Raw genomic sequence first — 22667 nt, forward strand, 5'->3', positions numbered from 1 at the left:
TGCAGTGCATGTGGGAAAGTCTTTATGCATCATCTATTCCTTAATAGGCATATCAGCCGTCATAATGGACACAAACTAGATGAGTACCAGAAATATGAAGAGAAGCCATATAAATGTAAGGAATGTAGTAGACCCTTCAGTTATCTTCAGTGTTTTGAAAAACACAAATGAAATACAATGGACAGGAAAACTATAAATGTAAGAAATGTGGGAAAGCATTTCGTTTTCACACTTCCTTTCAAATCCATAAAAGGATTCATATAGGAGAAAAGCCCTATGTAAAGAATGTGGGAGATCCTTTATGTGGTTCACAACCTTTCAAAGACACATGATAACCCACACAGAAGATACTCCTTATAAATGTAAGGAATGTGGGAAACTCTTTAAGTAGCTTACAACCTTATGAAGCCACATGATAACGCATGCTGGAGATGTGCCTTATAAATGTAAGGAAATGGGAAAATCTTTAGTTTTTTAAGATTTTCACTACAAATACATGAAAAAACCCACATGGGAGAGAAACCCTATTGCCGGGGTCCAGCCCCGGTGGATCCAGGGAATTCGAAGCAGGGACGGCGTCGGCGAGGATCAGGAAACAATTGCTTAATTAAACCTTAATTAAGGATATAAAGAGTAATAGAATGAGGATAGCTCAGTGAGGAAATTCAGTGGAGAAAAGAGGCTGAATAATTCAGCCAGAAGGTAAGAGAAAGAACGACATGGTGAGACCAAGTTTCGGTGAACAAGGTGAACAAGGCCCGCACTTTATTTTCCAAAGTAGTTTTTATACCTTAAGTTATGCATAGAGGATAATGGGGGAAGGGGTAGAGTCATGCAGTAAGCCAGGCTTTCTTCCTGCAAACTTATATGCAAAAGTTTAGGTGATTTGCATCATCTTCTGGCCCAGAGGCCTTTTTCTCTAAAGGTGATTATTCTAAAGTCAGGCGCCAGCCTCCAAAAAGCATTAGATAAAGTTGCATTCCTACAGAGCAAAGGTGTGGTGGGCTATAACAAGAAAAAGAATTAACTCAAGGGTCCCAGATTACAAACATTAAAGCTACTACTTACACCAATTATATTAATCAATACACTGCCAGGGACACAGCAGGTAAGGGATATGGAGACTTAGCAAATATTGGCCCAACAAGTGAAAATCCCTTCACCAATACAATTTCTAATCAATCTTTTGACTGCTCAAAGGAATCTGTATTTAGACAGTTTAGAACATCTCATGCCTCTCACAGTTTGGAGGCTCTGAGCAATCACATGTGGCCGGAAAAACCTATTCAGGCAGGCTAGAGGACTTCCAAGGGAGTTTGTAGGTTGAAACACTGTCACACCCAGGAATTATTAACTGGAGCTGTAAGCTAACTCTTTTTTCAGAGAGGTAGTGGGGGACAGCCCCCCGTAAAGTCAGAGGTGTAGGTGAAAGCACAAAGCAGAAAGTAGGCAGACTCTGGTTTGGGGGGTAGATTGCTCGAGAATTTCCAGGGAGACTCCTGAGGCTTGATCCCGCCTTTTCGTATGCCAAGCCTCCTTCCTCATGACCTTTGCCAGGGGCGGAGCTCACTCCCCACACCCTATCCATGTAAACAATGTGGAAAAACCTTTAGATATCTTCAAACTTTTCAAATACATGAAAGGACTCACACAGGAGAGAAACCCTATGAATGTAAGTAATGTGTTAAAGCTTTTGTTTCTCCTGTAGGATTGCAAAACCATGAAAGAAATCACAATGGAGAGAAATTCTACACATGTAAAACATGTAGTAAAGCATTCAGTTATTCCAGTTCTCTTCAAAAACATGAAAGAAATCGTACTGGAGAGAAACCTTACAAATATAAGGAGTGTGGAAAAGGCTTTATTTTTCTCTCAAGCCTTAGAGCAGACATGATAAGACACTCTGGAGATGGACCTTATAAATATAAAGAATGTGAGAAAGCATTCATTACTCCCAGTTCATTTCAAATACATGTAAGGACTCACACAGGAGAGAAGCCTTATAAATGTAAACAATGTGGGAAAACTTTCAATTGGCCTACTTCCATTCACAGACATGAAAAAAGTCATAGTGGAGAGAAACCCTGTACGTGTAAGCAATGTAGTAAAGCCTTCAGTTTTTCCAGATCCTTTCAAAGCCATGAAAGGAGACCAGTGGAGAAGAGCCCTATGGATGTAAAAAATGTGGTAAAGCCTTCAGTAGTCCAAATTCCTGTCAAAAACATGAAAGAAGTCATAGTGGAGAGAAACCTTATGAATATAAGGAATGTGGGAAAGCCTTCAGTTCTCTCACCAAATTTCAAAGACATGTAATGAAGCACACTAGAGACAGACCTTATAAATGTAAGGAGTGTGGGAAAATCTTTGATTGTTCCAGTTACTTTCAAAGTCATGAAAGGATTCACAGTGTAGAAAAACCCTTTGAATGTAAGGAACGTTATAAAGCCTCCAGTACTCCTAGGTCCCTTCAAAAACATGAAAGAATTCATACTGGAGAGAAACCTCATATATGTAAGGAGTGTGGTAAAGCCTTTAGTTATCCCAGTTTCCTGTAAAAACACGAAAGGAGTTATACTGGGAAGAAATCCTATCAGTGTAAACAATGTAGTAAAGCCATCATTTATTTCAGTTCCCTTTGAAGTTATGAAAGAACTCATACTGGAGAGAAACCCTATGAATGTAAGGAATGTGGGAAAGCCTTCACTTTTCCCTCAAAATTTCATTTACACATGATAAAGCACACTGGAGTCAGACCTTATTTGTGTAAGATATGGGAAAGCCTTCGGTTGTCCCAGTTCATTACAAAACCATGAAAGAACACACACTGGAGAGAAGCCGTTTGAATGTAAGAACTGTAGTAAAGCCTTCAGTCGAGTTCATTCTTTACAAAACCATGAAAGAACTCATATTGGAGAGTAACCCTATGAATGTAAGAAAGTGGGAAAGCCTTTAGTTCTATCACCAAATTTTCAAGATATGTGGTGAAGCACACTGGATAATCTAAGAAATGTAGGAAAGCCCTCAAGTTTTTCAGTTCATTATGAAGTCAGAACTCACAGTGGTAAGAAACCACATGAATGTAAAAATTATAGGAAAGCCTTCAGTGGTCCCAGTTCTCTTCAAAACCATGAGACCATTCATAATGGAAAGTAGGCCTATGAATGTAAGAAATATAGGAGAACTTTCAGTTGTCTCAGTTCATTCTAAATACAGAAAGGAATTCACACTGTAGAGAACTACTTTGAATGCAAAAAAAATATGGTAAAGCCTTCAGCAATTCCTGTTATGTTCAAATGCATGAAAGAACTCTTAACAAACTGAACGTAAGGAATATTAGAATGCCTTTGTCACATGACATTTTAAGAATGCAAGATGATGCACATCATGTAAATGTGAGAAATTGGGGGATTTTCTCTCATATTCTTGGGAAAGAACTCCCTCTAGAGAGAATTCTGTTAAATGCAAACAATATATGGAAACCTTAATTTGCCTTACATTCTTAAAACCATGTAAGAATGTACACTGGATAGATACCATATAACTGAAATGAAAAGTAAAACTATTAATTTGAAACAAATATCTTTATAGTCATATGAAAACTGCACTGGAAAAAACTCATGTTAATGTAAGTAATATGGGTAAGCCTCTGCAAATTCATGTAGAATGCTCTCAAAGTTACAATATGGAGGAAATGTTATAAACTTTAAACATACATTTTCCCTACCAGTGGCATACTCTTAAAGTTATTCTCTGAAGTATGGAATTCTACTTATTTTTGCAAGTAAATATTGAGGTAAAATAATTCTGTAGATACTCTTTAGGCTGTCATTCCTAAGTTTAATAAGTAATTTAACCTTTTATCAGTTAAATTTTTTTATTTTTACTGTTAAGACTCTGATCCATGGGTGATTTGAAGTGTATTTCTAATATACAAGTAGGTTTCATTTTTAAATAATTTTGTAATTTTTGTGTAAATAAGGGAACACAAAAAAATGACATTTTGGTACTTGTTTCTTGTGGCAAGTACTCAACATCCCTTTTACATTATATTCAAATTTTTCATTGGCTTAAGAGCTTTGTTCCATTTCCTTCCTAACAGAAATGTAATAAAGAGTTGGGCATGTATTTGTAAGTATGCAGAGTTCCTCATGTAGTCTCATGTGAATTATTCTTTTCATCTTTTGTCCTTTGTTATTCGTCATTCCTTCTGGCTAGGATTTTGGCTCTGGAATATTGAGAGACCTGTGTGATGACAATAAAATCTAGAGTTGGAGATGACTCTTTTTAACTGTTTTGTCAATGTGAGTAATGTGAACTACAGTCTCTAGACTCTGTTGCTTTTATGGTCCCATGTTAGAATTCACCAAACCTGAATAGACAGGTAACTTGAAATGCAAAGTGAAATAGTATTAGGTAGATTTGGAGCCACCTGTATGGAAAGAGACAAGAAGCATAGGGCTTTTACAGGCATTTGCTTCAAGCCTACTTTCCTCATTTTTTGCTCTGCCAGTCAAGAATATCCTGAAAACTGAAGAGTCCAAGATGATAGAGTAGGAAGACCCTGAGCTCACCTTCTCCCATCAGATCAGATCAGTCACTCAGTCGTGTCCGACTCTTCGCGACCCCATTGAATTGCAGCACGCCAGGCCTCCCTGTCCATCACCAAGTCCCGGAGTTCACTGAGACTCACGTCCATCGAGTCAGTGATGCCATCCAGCCATCTTATCCTCTGTCGTCCCCTTCTCCTCCTGCCCCCAATCCCTCCCAGCATCAGAGTCTTTTCCAATGAGTCAACTCTTCGCATGAGGTGGCCAAAGTACTGGAGTTTCAGCTTTAGCATCATTCCTTCCAAAGAAATCCCAGGGCTGATCTCCTTCAGAATGGACTGGTTGAATGTCCTTGCAGTCCAAGGGACTCTCAAGAGTCTTCTCCAACACCGCAGTTCAAAGGCATCAATTCTTCTGCACTCAGCCTTCTTCACAGTCCAACTCTCACATCCATACATGACCACAGGAAAAACCATAGCCTTGACTAGATGAACCTTTGTTGGCAAAGTAATGTCTCTGCTTTTGAATATGCTATCTAGGTTGGTCATAACTTTCCTTCCAAGGAGTAAGCGTCTTTTAATTTCATGGCTGCAGTCACCATCTGTAGTGATTTTGGAGCCCCCAAAAATAAAGTCTGACACTGTTTCCACTGTTTCCCCATCTATTTCCCAGGAAGGTGGGACTGGATGCCATGATCTTCGTTTTCTGAATGTTGAGCTTTAAGCCAAGTTTTTCACTCTCCACTTTCACTTTCATCAAGAGGCTTTTGAGTTCCTCTTCACTTTCTGCCATAAGGGTGGTGTCATCTGCATATCTGAGGTTATTGATATTTCTCCCGGCAATCTTGATTCCAGTTTGTGTTTCTTCCAGTCCAGGGTTTCTCATGATGTACTCTGCATATAAGTTAAATAAGCAGGGTGACAATATACAGCCTTGACATACTCCTTTTCCTATTTGGAACCAGTCTGTTGTTCCATGTCCAGTTCTAACTGTTGCTTCCTGACCTGCATACAAATTTCTCAAGAGGCAGATCAGGTGGTCTGGTATTCCCATCTCTTTCAGAATTTTCCACAGTTTATTGTGATCCACACAGTCAAAGGCTTTGGCATAGTCAATAAAGCAGAAAGAGATGTTTTTCTGGAACATTCTTGTTTTTTCCATGATCCAGCGGATGTTGGCAATTTGATCTCTGGTTCCTCTGCCTTTTCTAAAACCAGCTTGAACATCTGGAAGTTCACGGTTCACGTATTGCTGAAGCCTGGCTTGGAGAATTTTGAGCATTACTTTACTAGCGTATGAGATGAGTGCAATTGTGTGGTAGTTTGAGCATTCTTTGGCATTGCCTTTCTTTGGGATTGGAATGAAAACTGCCCTTTTCCAGTCCTGTGGCCACTGCTGAGTTTTCCAAATTTGCTGGCATATTGAGTGCAGCACTTTCACATATCATCTTTCAGGATTTGGAATAGCTCCACTGGAATTCCATCACCTCCACTAGCTTTGTTTGTAGTGATGCTTTCTAAGGCCCACTTGACTTCACATTCCAGGATGTCTGGCTCTAGGTCAGTGATGACACCATCGTGATTATCTGGGTCATGAAGATCTTTTTTGTACAGTTCTTCTGTGTATTCTTGCCACCTCTTCTTAATATCTTCTGCTTCTGTTAGGTCCATACCATCTCTGTCCTTTATCGAGCTCTCTTTGCATGAAATGGTCCTTTGGTATCTCTGATTTTCTTGAAGAGATCTCTAGTCTTTCCCATTCTGTTGTTTTCCTCTATTTCTTTGCATTGATCGCTGAAAAATTACAACTATTTGCCAAACAACTATTGATGAGAAAGACCTGAACACTAGCAGAAAAGATCTACAGGTGAAGAGAGGAAGAAGGACCCACAGTGAGACCAGTAGGAAGGGTAAATAAAAGTTATAGTCAAGACCCATGACCCACAACAGGAGGATAGTCATAATTGCAGAAGTTGTCCCAAGGAGCAAGGGGGTCCAACCCCTGCCCCCATCTTAGTCCCAAGCCTAGTGTCCTGCACTGAGTAGATGAGCCCCCAAAACATTTGGCTTTGAAGACTGCAGGGCTTACTTACAGGAGAGTAAGGGGGCTGTAGGGAAGAATTAAGAGACTCATTCTTAAGGGGTGCACATAAAATCTCACATGCTCAGGGGAAAAGCGGTAATTTGAAAGGGGCATAAGTCTGACCCACCTGCTAATTTTGGAGACTGTTGGAGAAACAGGAGGCAACTGATGCTTATCCTTGGGACACAGACACTGATGACAGCCATTTTGGAAAGCTCGTTCTACCACAAGGACAATGGTGCTGGTCCTTCTAGTTTATTAGTGTGACAGACCTGTGCTACTCATCAGCCTGTTGGCACCAGTATTGGGATGCCTCAGGCCAGGCAGCTAACCAGGCAAGGTCACAGCCTCACGCACCATATGACCAGCTGCCTGAAGACATTTTGAGCCCCCAATTGTCCTGGGGCCCCTGTAGCACCACAGCCAGTTGTCGGGGCCCAACCCCGATTACCAGTGGGGCAATATCAGCTTTGGGATACCCTCGACCTTTTTGGGCTTCCCCAGTGGCTCAAACAGTAAGAAATTAGCCTGCAATGTGGAAGACCCAGGTTTGATCTTCTGTGTTGGGAAAATACCCTGGAGAAGGGAATGGCAACCCATTTCAGTGTTTTTGCCTGGAGAATTCCATGGACAGAGGAGCATGGTGGGCTACAGTCCATGGGGTCACAAAGTCAGACACAACTGAGTGACTAACACCCACAGGCCTTGTAGCCATCTGTGACAGAAATAAGCCCTGTTCACCAGTGGGCTGACACCAGCTCTGAGACCCCCAGCTTACAGCAGTGAAAGACCCCAGGATCTGGCTCTACCCACCAGTGATCTAGCATTAACTCCAGGACCCCTTAGACTTCAGCCCCACCCACCAGCTCCAAGACACCTTGGACCCTCCAGCCAACCACCCTGGGGTTTGGCTGTAGTTACCAGCAGGCAGACACTAGACTGAACTGGCATTACCAGACCTGGTGGCCTATTGATCCCCAAAAACCAGCCTCAAACAGGAAGGGCTGGTAAGAAACCTGAAACAGATCCTGTGGTGAACTGGTTCCTTCTCAATCTTGCCCTCCTCCAAAGTTGAGTCTGGCCTGATACCCCTAAGGAGCAAGTTTTGCAATCATCTCTTGCTCCTAACACACTGACACTGGAGACCAGACAGCACATAATGACTTCAGACTGGCTCTGATGCACACAGATGAACCCTGCTTAGACTTATTTGCCTCTACAGAAAAGGGAGGAGGGGGTGATTGGGGGGTGCAGCATTTCTAGCGAGGAACTGCAGGGTTCTGGTGAGAATGAGGCCTGTGGAGCCAGGCTTCATGCAGAAGCAGCAGAAACCTTCCCACCAGGCCATCCTGGGCTCTGGTCATGAGTCCCTCAGGACACGTGGACAAGCCTGAGAGGAAGGAAGGTGGCGCTGGTTCTTCCTGCACCTAGAGACAAGGAGACCCAAAGGAGAGCAGAAAGGGTCCTCAAAACAGTGTCAGCCTAGAACCTTTTACTGCTTGTTTAGTCAGAAAATTTAGCAGAACCCCACCCACACCCCCACTATGGCAGATTTGGCCCAAGGCCTGACCCTTAGGGTTGGGGTTTGGGAGAGAGACCTAGACCAGGGCCTTAGAATCAGAAGCTCCCACTTTCCTTCAGGAAATGTTCCTGGCCAGCCCTGGAGCCCTCTTCCCCTACCTGCAAGAAGAAGGATCCTGCAGATACCAGAAAATGATGTTGGGGAAGTAATCACATGGGCTTTGGGACCCTATTCCAATCATGTGACATCAAAGCAAAGGACAAAGTCTCATAACCTTGGGACAAGGACAAGGGTGGCTTCCCGTTGCCAGAGCAAGACACTGGGTGGTCAGGGCACCAAGCTGCTCCTCCACTGCCCGGTCCCAGGGAGCTCCTCAGACTGGTCCAGTGTGTGGAAACTAGAAGGATAATGGAGAGGGAGGGAGTCCTGAATGAGCCGTGTTCTCACACTTGAAGCAACTTACAGATTCTTGATGACACTTACCTACAGGGAAAACGGGTGGGGGGCAGGGACTCCTGCCCACCTGAGGGAGGGAGGGGAGGCCATGGTTAAGGCAGAGCTGTTGAGCTGTGTCTTCCTCTGGGGGACCCCTTGTACTCCCAGTTACAGCAGTTCTTTCTTTCCCTGTTGTTTTCCACCCTGGGGAAACTCCGTTTTTGTGGCTATATTTTTTTTAATTATTTTGGCTGTGCCGGGTCGTTGCTGCTGCATGCAGGCTTTCTCTAGTTGCAGCGACCTGGGGGCTACTGTAATTGTGTTGCACCAGCTTCTCATTGCAGTGGCTTCTCTTGTTTCAGAGCATGGGCTTTACGATGCACGGGCTTCAGTAGTTGTGGTTTCCAGGCTCTGGAACACAGGCTCAATAATTGTGGCGCATGGGCTTAGTTGCTCTGCAGCATATAGGGTCTTCCTGGACCAGGGATCGAACCCATCGCCTGAATTGGAGGCAGACAGATTCTTTACCACCAAGCCAGCAGAGAAGTACTATCCAAAGCATTCTTATGCCAGAAACTATTCTCAGCTGTTACTGAACACAGTTACTGATGCCACTGCTGGCAACTGACAGTTTATTTGTAATGGAGGACCTTCCACTTCCCAGTGTCTGAGCTGATGATCCCTTAAAGTCAGCTTTCCATTTGGCATTGGGTCATAAATGCAGGATCTCTCAAGCTTTCTAACTAGAGGCCTTCTCTTTGAATATATATTGGTATTTATAGAATAGAGCTAAACACGGTGCTTCTGGTATATCCCACCTAGAGGAGGAAGTGTGTTGACCTCTCCTATGATGGATGCTATCTGTTCTGGAGTAGGTCATTTCTTTTCTAGACACATTGGCGATTTTGGGAGTCACTTGGGATCACACGGCTGACCAGAGTGTTCACATACAGCGTGCTGCCACTGCACCTGATGGGGTCCACTGCAAAGACGCTGCATTTTGTCTCTAGAGCGAACAGGCCTTCTGGGATGACAGACGACCCAGGAATCAGATGGATTAGTCAAACTAATCAATCATGCTAGCAGGGAATTTCCTTGCCAAGAATCAAACTCAGGACTTCCCTGGTGGTCCAGTGGTAAGACTCTGTGCTCTCAATGCAGGGGACCCGGGTTTAATCCCTAGTCTAAGAGATAGATCCCACGTGCCACAACTAATATTCAGCACAGCTAAACAAACACATCAGTCAGTCAGTTCAGTTGCTCAGTCATGTCCAACTCTTTGTAACCCCATGGACTGCAGAATGCCAGGCTTCCCTGTCCTTTACCATCTCCCAGAGTTTGCTCAAACTCATGTCCATTGAGTCGGTGATGCCATCCAGCCATCTCAACCTCTATCATCCCCTTCACCTGCCTTCAATCTTTCCCAGCATCAGGGTCTTTTCTAACGAGTTGGCTCTTCGCATCAGGTGGCCAAAGTACTGGAGCTTCAGCAACAGTCCTTCCAATGAATATTCAGGACTGATTTCTTTTAGAATTGACTGGTTTGATCTCTTTGCAATCCAAGGGACTCTAAAAAGTCTTCTCCAGCACCACAGTTCAAAAGCATCAATTCCACTGTTAGAGATCCTTTGGCTATTGCCCACAATATACCTGTCTGATTCTACCAATAACAACAACTCTTTATTCAAGGTTTCCTCCTCAGGCATAAAGAACTCTATAAAGTTAACTTGCCTTACAGTATATTAGTTGCTCAGTCATGTTCGACTCTTTGTGACCCCATGGATTGTAGCCCACCAGGCTCCTTTGTCTATAAGGTTTTTCACGCAAGAATACTGGAATGGGTTACCATCTTCCTCCTCCAGGGCATCTTCCCAACCTAGGGATAAAACCTGTGTCTCCTGCATTGCAGGCAGATTCTTTACCCACTGAGCCATCGAGGAAGCCTGCAATATGCAAGTACAAATCAATGCCACTCTTACTCTTCACATATTAACATCAATCTGCAGAGGCTCATTTCACTGCTAGGGGCAATATACCTACTGGACTTTCTGACCACATACTTATGCCTGAGATCTAATGGTATTAAATTTGGCTGTGAGTGCATGTAATCCATAACCACCTAGTGGCTCTAATGTTTTTTATGTATTTATTTTCCACGCTGTTCACGTACAGAGTCTTAGTTCCCCAAATAGGGATAAAACCTGTGGCCTCAGCAGTGGAAGTGTGGAGCCTAACCATTGGACCCTAACCACTGGACCACCAGGGAATTCCCTCCATAAGATATTTGAGGTTATATGGTAAACCAATTCCCTCCAAACAAAAGAGTTAGCTGATTATAGCAAATTACTGAAAGCAGAAGCTATGGGAGCGAGCAACTTCTAGGAACACACAAAGTATGATAGAAGACTTGCTGGATACACAGTACAGATTAACTTGACATTTAAAAGCTCTACGAGGAGCCAGTCCTCTGGAGCCTCCCCAAATTTATTAATTTTTCCTCCAGGAGCCCAAGCAGGTTCTCACTGTGAAGAGTGAGAACAATGGCCTCCCGCTCCATGCCGGAAATGGTGTGTGGGGGATACATTCTGATATACACACAAAGCATTCCCTTCTCTACAATTTAGGCCTTTCCTCAAGGAAAACTAATTTTCCTGAACCTTATCTGATTGGGGAACAAGCAGTGAGACAACACACTGACCCTTCAGGTTTTTGATCAGACCAAAGGTGAGGAATAAAAGCCAAGAACCTCATCTGACTTACATAGTCCAGTGATTCTGTCCCCGCCCCACAAATAAAACAGATTTTTAAAAAAGATTTACTTATTTTTGGCTACACTGAATCTTCATTGCTGTGCACATGCTTGTGCTTTCTCTTGCTGCAGTGAGCAGGGGCCACTCTCTAGTTGCAGTGCGTGGGTTTCTCACTGCAGTAGTTTCTCTTAGGCTTAGTTGTCCCATAGCATGTGGGTCTTCCCGGACTTTTAGGGGAAGCACACTGACTGAAACCACCCAACCTGGCCAGGTACTGTAGTAACCTGAGTTATGTTATAACGTGAGTTATGTTATGACAGAAGGGCCTGGGAAGGAATATAGATCTAGTAAGAAATTTGTATGTGGGTCAGGAAGCAACAGTTAGAACTGGACATGGAACAACAGACTGATTCCAAATAGGAAAAGGAGTACGTCAAGGCTGTATATTGTCACCCTGCTTATTTAACTTATATGCAGAGTACATCATGAGAAACACTGGGCTGGAAGAAGCACAAGCTGGAATCAAGATTGCCGAGAGAAATATCAATAACCTCAGATATGCAGATGATGCCACCCTTATGGCAGAAAGTGAAGAGGAACTAAAAAGCCTCTTGATGAAGGTGAAAGAGGAGAGTAAAAAAGTTGGCTTAAAACTCAACATTCAGAAAACGAAGATCATGGCATCTGGTCCCATTACTTCATGGCAAATAGATGGGGAAACAGTGGAAACAGTGTCAGACTTTATTTTTGGGGGCTCCAAAATCACTACAGATGGTGACTGCAGCCATGAAATTAAAAGACGCTTACTCCTTGGAAGAAAAGTTATGACCAACCTAGATAGCATATTCAAAAGCAGAGACATTACTTTGCCAACAAAGGTCTGTCTAGTCAAGGCTATGGTTTTTCCAGTGGTCATGTATGAATGTAAGAGTTGGACTGTGAAGAAAGCTGAGCACAGAAGAATTGATGCTTTTGAACTGTGGTGTTGGAGAAGACTCTTGAGAGCCCCTTGGACTGCAAGGAGATCCAACCAGTTCATTCTGAAGGAGATCAGCCCTGGGATTTCTTTGGAAGGAATGATGCTAAAGCTGAAACTCCAGTACTTTGGCCACCTCATGTGAAGAGTTGACTCATTGGAAAAGATTCTGATGCTGGGAGGAATTGTGGGCAGGAGGAGAAGGGGACGACAGAGGATGAGATGGCTGGATGACATCACTGACTTGATGGATGTGAGTCTGCGTGAACTCCAGGAGTTGGTGATGGACCGGGAGGCTTGGTGTGCTGCGATTCATGGGGTCACAAAGAGTCGGACACGACTGAGCGACTGAACTGAACTGAACTGAACTGAAGCCACCACCAATCAGAAGAGTTTGGGAAAGGTCAAAAGGAAACACCAAATGTCCTTCCACCTCCCAGAATTATTCTTGCTGGCAACCATCTTGGCTAAGCAAGAGTGCGCTGCCAGTAAGGATCCTGAGTCAGAGTGATTGGCCAAACACAACCTGGAAGCTAATTCCATCACCATAAAACCTGAGACTGTGGGCCAGTGGCAGAGCAGTTCTCCTGGGTTCCCTTATCCTGCTGCTCTCCACTTGGGTGCCCCTTCCCAATAAAGTCTCTTGCTTTGTCAGCATGAATGTCTCCATGGACAATTCATTTCCAAGTGTTAGACAAGACCCCACTCTCGGGCCCTGGAAGGGGTTCCCCTGCCTGCAACAGTACCACAGATTAAACCCATGTCCCCTACATTGGCAGGTGGATTTTTTTTTACCACTGAGCCACCAGGGAAGCCCCCATGAAGAGGAAAAGTTAAAATTTTACATAACCTGCTCGTTCTGCCTCTGTAACTCAGCTTGCCCCTTGCAAAGTCTGGGTCACATAGGTCACGTAGTCTCAGAAAGTGGGGACTTAGGATACTAGAAACTGGAGCTGATCTCACCGTTGTCCTACTCTTTGCAATTGCCCAGCCCCTGCGAACCTGCTTAATCATGCATCCCCCTCCCCATCTTGACTGCTGTTCCCACTCACTCGAAACCCCTTAGTTTAAACCAGCCTATTAGCAGCTAGTGTTGCCCACTATAGTCTGTCTATAAGAACTCTGTAACCTCTTTGTTCAGGGCTCAAAGCTTAGAGTGTTAACTCCTCTGGGCCCTTTGGCATAATAAAACTGTGTTCTCCAACTGTCCGAGTGTGGTGCTTGGTTTCTCAAGTACTGGTTTCTGCAACACCCAGACACTTCTGATCTAAGCTAAATGAGGATGAAAATCCCTTCTACCCTTGAGACTGTGGAGCTGGGATGAAAATCAAGGAAGATGACCCCCAAACTCCTCCTTCCCCAGTAAATAGTCTGTTGCTGCTGCTGCTGCTTAATAGTCTGTAGGTAGTTAGAATAGGAAACAGGAGTCCAAAATGGCCGTGGCTAAAAGACAAGAAAGGGAAAAGCCCACGAAAATAGAACAAAGGAAGGTCAAAGGAAGGTCCAAGGACTGGAGTAAGGACCTCAGGTAGAACAAACAGCACTCCTGGCTAACCCAATTTACATAGGGCAGGCCCAGGGGGAGGAAAAAACATATAAAAGGAGGAGCCAAAGCCCTTTTCTCTCTCTCCCCACCGCATGTGTGTGCTTTTTACCTTGCTCTCTCTCTTTCACCACCCCCCACCTCCCACCCCCACCCCCCACCTCACTCGTTGGCACACTCCTCCACTGTCTTTGAGTCTTTGGGTTGGCATGCTCTCACGCTTCGAGGGTAGATTCTCCCGCTATCTTCTAAATAAAATAGAGCTGTAACACTGATTTGTCTAAGAGCTATAACACGGTTTGTCCAAGACCTGGGAGCTATGACGCACCAAGGGCTTTAATGTCCGTCACACCAAATCTTTGTTGTGATGAGACAGAACTGAGGAGCATACACTCGCCTGACATAGTCCATCCCTTCATTTATATGCCTCTCATAACCAGCTTCAAAAGAAACCCAGAACAGCAGCTCCCCACATGCCTACCTGCTCTCCCTCTTGCTTAAATAAAACTTCACTGTACTTAAAGCTCTCTGCTTTGGTGATCAAGAAAATGCCTTAAATTCACCCTTAACACCTTGACCCCTAGAGGACATAATGTTACAGAGTCCAAGCTCGCTCTGTTCGCCACATGACAGGCCAATGAATCTGAGAGACAAGGTGTTCAAGCAAGGAATATGACTTTATTGGGAAAGCTGGCTGACCAAGAAGATAGCAGACTAATGTCTGAAAGTATCTTGTCCAGGGTCTGGATGCCAGGTTCTTTTATAGAGTCAGACAGAGAGAAGCAATGAGGAATTGAAGTCAAAAGGCAGAACAAGAGGGACATGCAATGAGGAAGTAAAGTAAAAAGGGTATTCAGTCTTCAGTAAAACATCTCCAGGAAGGGCCAGCGTTTGGAAGCGTGTGTTAAACTCTTCTTTTTGTTGTAATTATTCACAGGTGTGGAGGGTCAGATTATGTCTCTAAGACATAAAAACTAAGATCCTTTAGTTTAACAGGTAGAGGTGCAGGGTCCTCTGAGGCAGGCTATTCTGTATGGTTGTAATAATAAAAGCAACAAAAAGCACGTCAAAGAAACAGTTCGAACATGGAGTCAGAACTGGCTTCTCTCTGCAACAGTAAGACCCTTTTGTTACAGTGTGGCCCTGTGTTGGGGTGTTGGACTGCACCCTGCAGGTTCAAAAGCTCAGTAATTGCCAAGACCGAAGAAAGAGTCTGGATTCAGCGACAGAGGCATCAATGCTTATCTTACACATCTGAAGCAAAAGGGTCAGATGTCAGGCAGGAAAAGTTATACAGAAAATTGGGTGGGAATAACCAGCTATAGCAGAGAAGGCAATGGCACCCCATTCCAGTACTCTTGCCTGGAAAAATCCCATGGATGGAGGAGCCTGGTAGGCTGCAGTCCATGGGGTCGCTAAGAGTCGGACACGACTGAGCGACTTCACTTTCACTTTTCACTTTCACGCATTGGAGAAGGAAATGGCAACCCACTCCAGTGTTCCTGCCTGGAGTATCCCAGGGACGGTGGAGCCGGATGGGCTGCCATCTATGAGGTCGCACAGAGTCGCACACGACTGAAGAGACTTAGCAGCAGCAGCAACCAGCTATAGAGAAAAATTGACCTCAAATTGGCTCATCAGTTGTCAAGGAAACCAGCAGAGGCATACACCCCTCAACACCCCTTTGATGAAGTATGCAAGTGGAGATACTCTGATCGAAAGAGTAGAACAATCAATAGCCTGGGGCAACTCAGTGTCTGGGCTCTAAGATGTAAAGGGAGGAGCCATCATGTGAGTAGGTGTACTGGTAGGTGTACCAGGTGTCCTGGTAGGGGATGCACAGAGCAAAAGAAGAGCCATGTCAACCTCATGCTCTGTTTTTTGGAAACTCAATGAGAAATTCCCCGCCTTCACGTGTGCACAAAGAGCTGGGCGAATACGAGATAGGCCGCTCCAGGCTTGCAAAAACTTGTTTCCGAGTAACCGCGTCGGGCTGGGTCAGTTCTCTGCTCCACCCACTGCCCTCAGCGCGGGTCTGGGCGCCTCTTGGGGGTTGTCGGAGGAAGCTAGTTCCCTAGAGACACAAGTCCTTCTGTCCAGCTGTCACTCAAGTACTAGGAGGTGCGGCTTTGAGAACTGTCCAATCAGGGATGCCGCTTGGGCAGGTAGGTGGGGCGACGCACCGCTTCGGCTCCGTTTTCACTCCCTCAGGATCGCCTAGTGATCCGGTTTCCCACCTCTCAGAGACGCTGGCGGCACTGCCTCAGAGTCTGTCTTGTTGTGACCTGTTGTGGTAGTCGTAGGAAGGACTCAGGGAGACCCAGGAAACCTAGAAATGGTGAGTGTGCGTTATCCGGGTGCAGAGTTGGAGCGAGAGGGGAGGAGGCGTTGGTTGGAGTGGATCCGAACCAGCTGTGGTGGTGTCGGGCCTCCCCGCTGTCAACCCCAGAGCCTGCGGACCCGAGGGGCGTTGCTCGGACCTCAGTCTCCTCCCTCCGGTCGCGTGGGGGGGCGGGGCCGGCAGCCAGGACCCCGGGCGTCCTATCCAGTCACTGCGCGCCCCGACTTCGGCTTCGACCCCGCAGCCCCGCGTCCTCCTCAGACTGTGTTGTGACCCCTGGGGAGGATTGTCAAGGGACCCTCGTGACTCGGTCTACGTGGTTCGTGCGTGGGAGGAGCTTTGGTGTGTGGGATCCCCAGTCCCTGACTTTTTCCCGGGGGGCACCCATTTTCTCTTGTTTTCCAGTTATTTGAGTACCAACAGTCTCAAGTCTACGCCCCTGTCCGCTCAAGCTTAGCTCTTCCTAGGGCTGACAGTGAGTTCCCTAAATTTTCGGAGTTCACCCAACATCCCCAAGGCCAAATTCCCTCTCAGATTCACAGCATCATTATCAACTATTTGTCCTCCGTGGTGCATTTCAAACAGACGCAGTGTTTTAACTGTTTATCATTTTCCTCCCAGAGCCTTAAATGGCTCTTTTTTCCTTTTTTTTTTTTTTTTTTGTCTGTGGATGTTTTCCACTAGAAGAAAGTAAAAAATAACCACTTGAAATTACTTTGTTCAGCAGTTTGGTGCCTCTCCTCCCAGACTCTTTCCTGGGCACAGACATCTAATGTGTGGAAGTTCCTTTTAAAACTTTCTGGGTCATGTGTCCTGTCAGGGTTGCCCCTACTTTTAAGATTTAAAGATTGTCACCTTTAAAAGATTTATTCACATATTTAAATGCCATTTTTTCAATCAGAGTAAAATGCATTTAATCAATACAGCTTAAAAGATAGTATAACATATTTCCCAAGAGGCAAAAAAGGTGAATTTTAGGGGAAAAAAAATTCCAGGATTACATTTCATTTGAAAAGTTTTGTTCTGCTGTTTTTTTTTCTCCCCTGGAGCATGTGTAGTATGTTCCTCAGGACTATTCTTTACTTACAGGTGATTTCAAATGAAATTCTCTGGTTGTGTGGTATCTGCTTAGACGTCCAGACCAAGTGTTCAGGTGTGATTAATTATTTACAAACCTATTTCTCACTGTAGAAATAATCACTGTCTGACATCTTTTTTTTTTTTTTTTCCTGAAAGGAGTAAATATTATTTCAGGTTTTCTGGTTGAACTAGTGAAAATGCCCTACAATTTTCTTTCCTCCTTTCCACATAAATGATAGGTTTAAATTGTGTTGCTGGATTGTTCAAACACTAAGTCTGTGTCCATTAAAACTTCAAGTGTGTTCCAAAGATACCCCAGTGCAGAGCAGAGGCCTATAGTCAGTGATCCATGCCAAGGCTCCTGTAAAGAGAACGACCTGCAGACTCAGTTATTCTTGTTGGGAAGCAACTCCCACTCCCTGCCCCGGCAGGTGTCTTACATGTTCGCACCCACAATGGAAGGAGACTTTATACTGAGAGGTGCTACAGAGCCCTGGAAAGCTGAGGATGCAACTGCACACAGTGGTAGGGACTGATTTCATTTCTGAGGTTGGAGGCCTAAAACTTCCTGTGTGAGTTCAATCCCTGAATTGGGAAGAGCCCCTGGAGAAGGCAATGGCAACCCACTCCAGTATTCTTGTCTGGAGAATCCCATAGACAGAGGAGCCTGGCAGTCTACAGTCCATGGGGTCACAAAAGAGTTGGACACTGGACGCAGAACTCGGAACTTCAGTTTTGCGTTCACAGTGTAGGTACACTCAGTGTAATTTATGCACATTGAAAGAGGCTGTTATGATCATGTCTTCTGTATTGCAGACAAAGGGTTTATGCATTTGTATCAGAATCTTAAACTGAATCAGACATAGAGTTTCCTCACTTGTGAGACTAGAACCTAGTAGAGTCCGTGCTTCCATGTTTTTGGGACACGGGAGAGCATGTAGAGCCAGAATTCATTCTTGTGGCTCAACTGTCCCTACTCTTCTTCTCCAGTGACTAACCTGCTCTAGGAACTATATCTTAGACCCCAAGTATGGGACTTTGGTCATCTTTCTGAAAGTGTATTTTTCTTCTGAACTGTAGCAAGAAGGCTACTTATCTGTTTTGATTCCAATATTTTCTTTTTTTTTTTAATTACTTTTGTGACAATTTTTAATCCAAAAGTGTTGTGTATACCAAATTAAAACACTGTTTTTTTGACTCCATATGAGAGACAGCAAAAGAGACACAGATATAAAGAACAGTCTTTTGAACTCTGTGGGAGAAGGCAAGGGTGGGATGATTTGAGAGGGTAGCATTGAAACATGTATATTATCATATGTGAAGTGGATCGCTGGTCCAGGTTCAATGCATGAGACAGGGTGCTCAGGGCTGGTGCACTGGGATGACCGTGGGAGATGGGATGGGAAGGGAGGTGGGAGGGGGTTTCTGGATGGAGAACACATGTGCACCCATGGCTGATTCATGGCAAAAACCACTACAATATTGTAAAGTAATTAGCCTCCAATTAAAATAAATAAATAAAAATTTTAATTAAAAGTTTTTAAAGGTGATTTATAGCAGAATAAATTATTTTATAAAATTAATATGTCATTTTTTTAATTAATTTTTTTTGGCCACACCACATGGCACGGGGGATCTTAGTTCCTGGACTAGAGATCAAACACATACCCCCTGCACTGGAAGTGTCTCCTGATGGATACATGTATATGTATGGCTGAGTCCCTTCACTGTTCACCTGAAACTATCACAAATTGTTAATCAGCTTATACCCCAATAGAAAATAAAAAGTTTAAAAACAACTTTACCATTTCTCCTTTTAAAATGAGTTTCCTCCTGCAAGTTCTCCAGGTTTGTTGCATCAGGGAGGTTGTATGTGTGTGTGTGAGAGGTGGTCCTCCTCTGTTCTGCGATTGATCCAAAGCCGGGAACAGTTCCAGTGCTTGACAAACTCTACAGTTCTACCATAAGGAAGCTTAATAAGCCAATTCAATTTCCAAGCACTTTTCAAAAATTGTTAAATTTTCACATAAAGACTGAAATCTTAAAATCAGTCATTTCAAATATATGTTTATTTCTTAGCTAAACTTTGCAGTCCTTTAATTCTAGTTTCCATTAGCTTTGGGGCTTTTAATGTGTAAGTTAATTGAGAGATATGATGTGAGTAAAGCAAGAAAATTCTGGAACCAACTAGAATTTTGTTCCATTAAGGCAAAGAGAGCCTCAGTATGAGATGGGTGTGTTTAAGTGCTCAAATGTTTTTTCCATTAAAAAAAATTTATTACACAATTTTTAAAGGTTATACTCCATTCACAGTTACTACAAAATAGTGCCTATATTCCCTAGATGTACGATATATCCCTGTACCCTGTCTTACAACCAAATTGTGACTCCCAGTTCCCTACACTTGCATTGCCCCCATCAACCCCATAACCACTAGTTTATTTTCTGTATCTGTGAGTCTGCTTCTTTTTTGTAATATTCATTAGTTTGTTGTGTTTCTTAGATTCCACATGTAAGTGATGTCATCAAGTATTTATCTTTCTCTGTCTGACTTATTTCACTTAGCATAATGCCCTCCTGTCCCTAAACATTTAGAAGGCCATGCTATTCCTAAAGCAAATGAATTCTTGTTTTAATGAATGTGAGGGAAAAGCCATTGAATTAATATTTTTGTTGATATAAAGAAAACACTTTAAAGCTTATATACATCTTTTAAGTCTATTTCTGGGTTTAATTCCAACCCCCTAATATTTTATATTATGCCACTCATTCCTGAAAATATCCCTAGTATGAAATATAGTGGAGGGACAAACTATAATGTTCTTGTCCTTTTAATTAGAAGGGGATTTGTAAATCTTTTATGGTGTGCAGTTTTATATCTGTTAGCATTTAAAGGATTAAATCTTAGAGTGGTTTCCTATGTAGAAAAGTTAGGATTAATTTGAAAAAGCAAAATTTAATTTAAAATAATGTTAAGCATAGGAAGATAAGATGTATATCAGTTTCTCTCCTGATTTTAAATAATGCATGTGAAGGTTAAAAATATTTCTAAAATGGGAAACTAGCTTAGGACTCCTAGCCCACATGTCCTCCTCCACTCCTGTGCTCTTACTCCACCCATGCACAAATACCGAGTTATAATTACTTCTTGATCATCCTGTTGATGTTTCTTTATATGGAAACAATCCAGTGCAGATGCATGTTTTTCTTACCTGGGTTTGATTCTTGTAATGAGTAGTCAGGTTCCACATACTTGATGTTTGACTAGTACTGAAAGATAAGCCTCACCGCTCCCATTTCCCCTAGTACGTCTTACCTGGACAGGCTGATAAGAAAGCCTGGGGGCTCCTGCTCTGTGAGCTGCCGGTTGCTTGTGCCCTGTGCTGCCCTGTGTGGCATTATTGACCCCCACCAAACCTGGGTTCTATATACAGAGGACACCAAGATGACAGTGTGTGTTAATGCCGTGTCCTGTGGGAGTAGAATGAGGATGGGACCCTCCTAGTGATCCTTAGTCCATGGCTTGGATGGAACCTGTCTGTGTTTTAGTGCAGGTATGACTGAGGCTGGGTTCACCCAGACCTTGGAGAGGAGGGATCTTCGGGGGTTACTTGGCTGATTAAACCCTGTGAATGAGGTAAACCCCTCAGATGATCACTCTGAAAAGGTTATTTCAGAGAGAAAGAGAAGAGAGAGTAAAGGCAGCCCGTAGGTGGCAGGCTGAGTCCATTCCTAATACCAGAGGGCTCACCAGGACCCTTCAGTACCTCTGCTGTTGCTGCACCTGCTAGAAGCACCTGCAACAAAGATGCTGACCCTCTGCGTTAGGTGGGCAACACCTGTAGCCTCACTGTGGCACAGAAAAGGGGTTAATTTAAACCAATTTAAGCCTGGGGTACTTCATTTCTATAACCTAACCAGTTGTCATGAAGGAAGCCTCTGACCCTGATGGCACTGGTGTGAGGCTCTCTAGAGGAAAAAAATGATCAATGCTAGGGTGGAAAGGACACTCTCTCCCCCAGAGTATATTCAGTGACCTAAAATACACAACAAAGAAAGACTGGAGGGAGAGAACCAGACAAAAAACGTACTGAAAGAAAGGACTACAGTTTCATTCAATTGTAAGTCCAAAATATGCTAGAAGAGTTTCCATAGTAAAAAGACAGAAGGAGCCTGCCTGACTTTTGGTCCTCTGTAATACGAATTTAAATTAATATTAACATCTCCTGTATACCGCACTCTAATTCATGAAACTTCATGTAATTAAACTAGGTTTCAAATTGCAGGTATTCATGGGGATCCCACTATATTTAAGCAGTTTACCTCATCATCTCAGGGGAATGACTGAATAGAGTATAAAGGACAAATAGGTATACTTTGCCTTCAGCAGCAGAACTCTCTTCTTGCCTAAATTTCTCATGGTTGTATCACTCATTGTCCCAAAATATCCCATAGTGAGCAGGGAAGCTCTGAACCCACGATTCATTAAGTAAAATTAAATTGTCTTCTACTTCCAAATTGGCAAGACAAAATAAGATTCCACAAACATTACCCGACAGTTAAATTCATTAATATGGCCTGATTTAAAGTTTTAAACAGGGCCTTGAATGTGATAACCCAAGGACAAAAGAGCAAATAAAACCAAGGAGGGTCTTCGAATGCAGGAACAGAAAAGCCAGTTGCTTGTTGTCCTTCCCTCCTCCGTATTGTAACTATTAACGGATTTCAGGTCCTCCTGAGCAATATAACCTGTTTTCCCTCCTACCTCACAGGGAGAAGGTATTTGCCTTACTCTTACCCCACCCAGAATACATACTTCATCCAGTCAGCAAATGACCCGCAAGACCCCTATCCCACTCCTTGTACCCTGGGTATAAGAGTATACTAAGGACCCCTGTTCAATGTTGGTTCTCCCTTGAGCTGGCCTGCTGTTCTAACAGCACCTCCCACTCTAATAAACTTTATTTCCCTCCCATTCTGCCTCATGTCTGAAAATTCTTTTCCAATCCGCACACGGACCATGACATTGAATTGTATTGAAAAACATTATAAAGAAACATATTAAGGGAGAGGTGATAGCCCCCAATTTTCTCCTTTAATAGCCTATTTGATCTGTTCTTAAACCTGGAAAGAATGAATGATACCTCATAGTGGATTACAGCAACCTTGAGCTGTGGTTACATCAAATTAGCCCCTATTCCTAGTCCCTGTCATTGTGGAAATTACTTCATCCACGCAGTAAATATCTTGCTCTCACAGACTTGATAAGTCTGTTATGTCGAGTATCTATTTCAACATTCTCTCAGCTGCAGAGGCCTTCCCCTCTGAAGGGACGTCTTTATCTGGTTACCCTCAGAGAACCTCAGTGGTCTTGCCATCCCACAGTCTCTG

General features: G+C 43.6%; 2 protein-coding genes and 1 pseudogene across 3 annotated transcripts in view; all 3 read left to right on the forward strand.

Annotated features, from left to right (window-relative positions):
• LOC113895979 (zinc finger protein 709-like) overlaps positions 1-22667 on the forward strand; it is a 74466-nt gene that overhangs the window by 36118 nt on the left and 15681 nt on the right. The window contains exon 1 of one of the 2 annotated variants that reach the window (XM_027547858.1): positions 16107-16193. The exons of the other annotated variant lie outside the window; for it this stretch is intronic. Within the exon in view, the coding sequence (XP_027403659.1) occupies positions 16191-16193 (3 nt within the window). The 5' untranslated portion in view covers positions 16107-16190. Of the gene's footprint in view, positions 1-16106; positions 16194-22667 lie in introns of those variants that run through there. 2 annotated transcript variants of the gene reach the window in all.
• LOC113896376 lies at positions 2145-4278 on the forward strand (annotated as a pseudogene).
• Positions 16133-22667, forward strand: part of LOC113895978 (zinc finger protein 791-like) — a 69996-nt gene continuing 63461 nt past the window's right edge. Inside the window, exon 1 of the mRNA XM_027547854.1 lies at positions 16133-16193. Coding sequence (XP_027403655.1) covers positions 16191-16193 — 3 coding nt within the window. The 5' untranslated portion in view covers positions 16133-16190. The remainder of the gene's footprint in view (positions 16194-22667) is intronic.

Source organism: Bos indicus x Bos taurus, chromosome 7 (genome assembly GCF_003369695.1).
Source record: "Bos indicus x Bos taurus breed Angus x Brahman F1 hybrid chromosome 7, Bos_hybrid_MaternalHap_v2.0, whole genome shotgun sequence".
Lineage (NCBI taxonomy): Eukaryota > Metazoa > Chordata > Mammalia > Artiodactyla > Bovidae > Bos > Bos indicus x Bos taurus.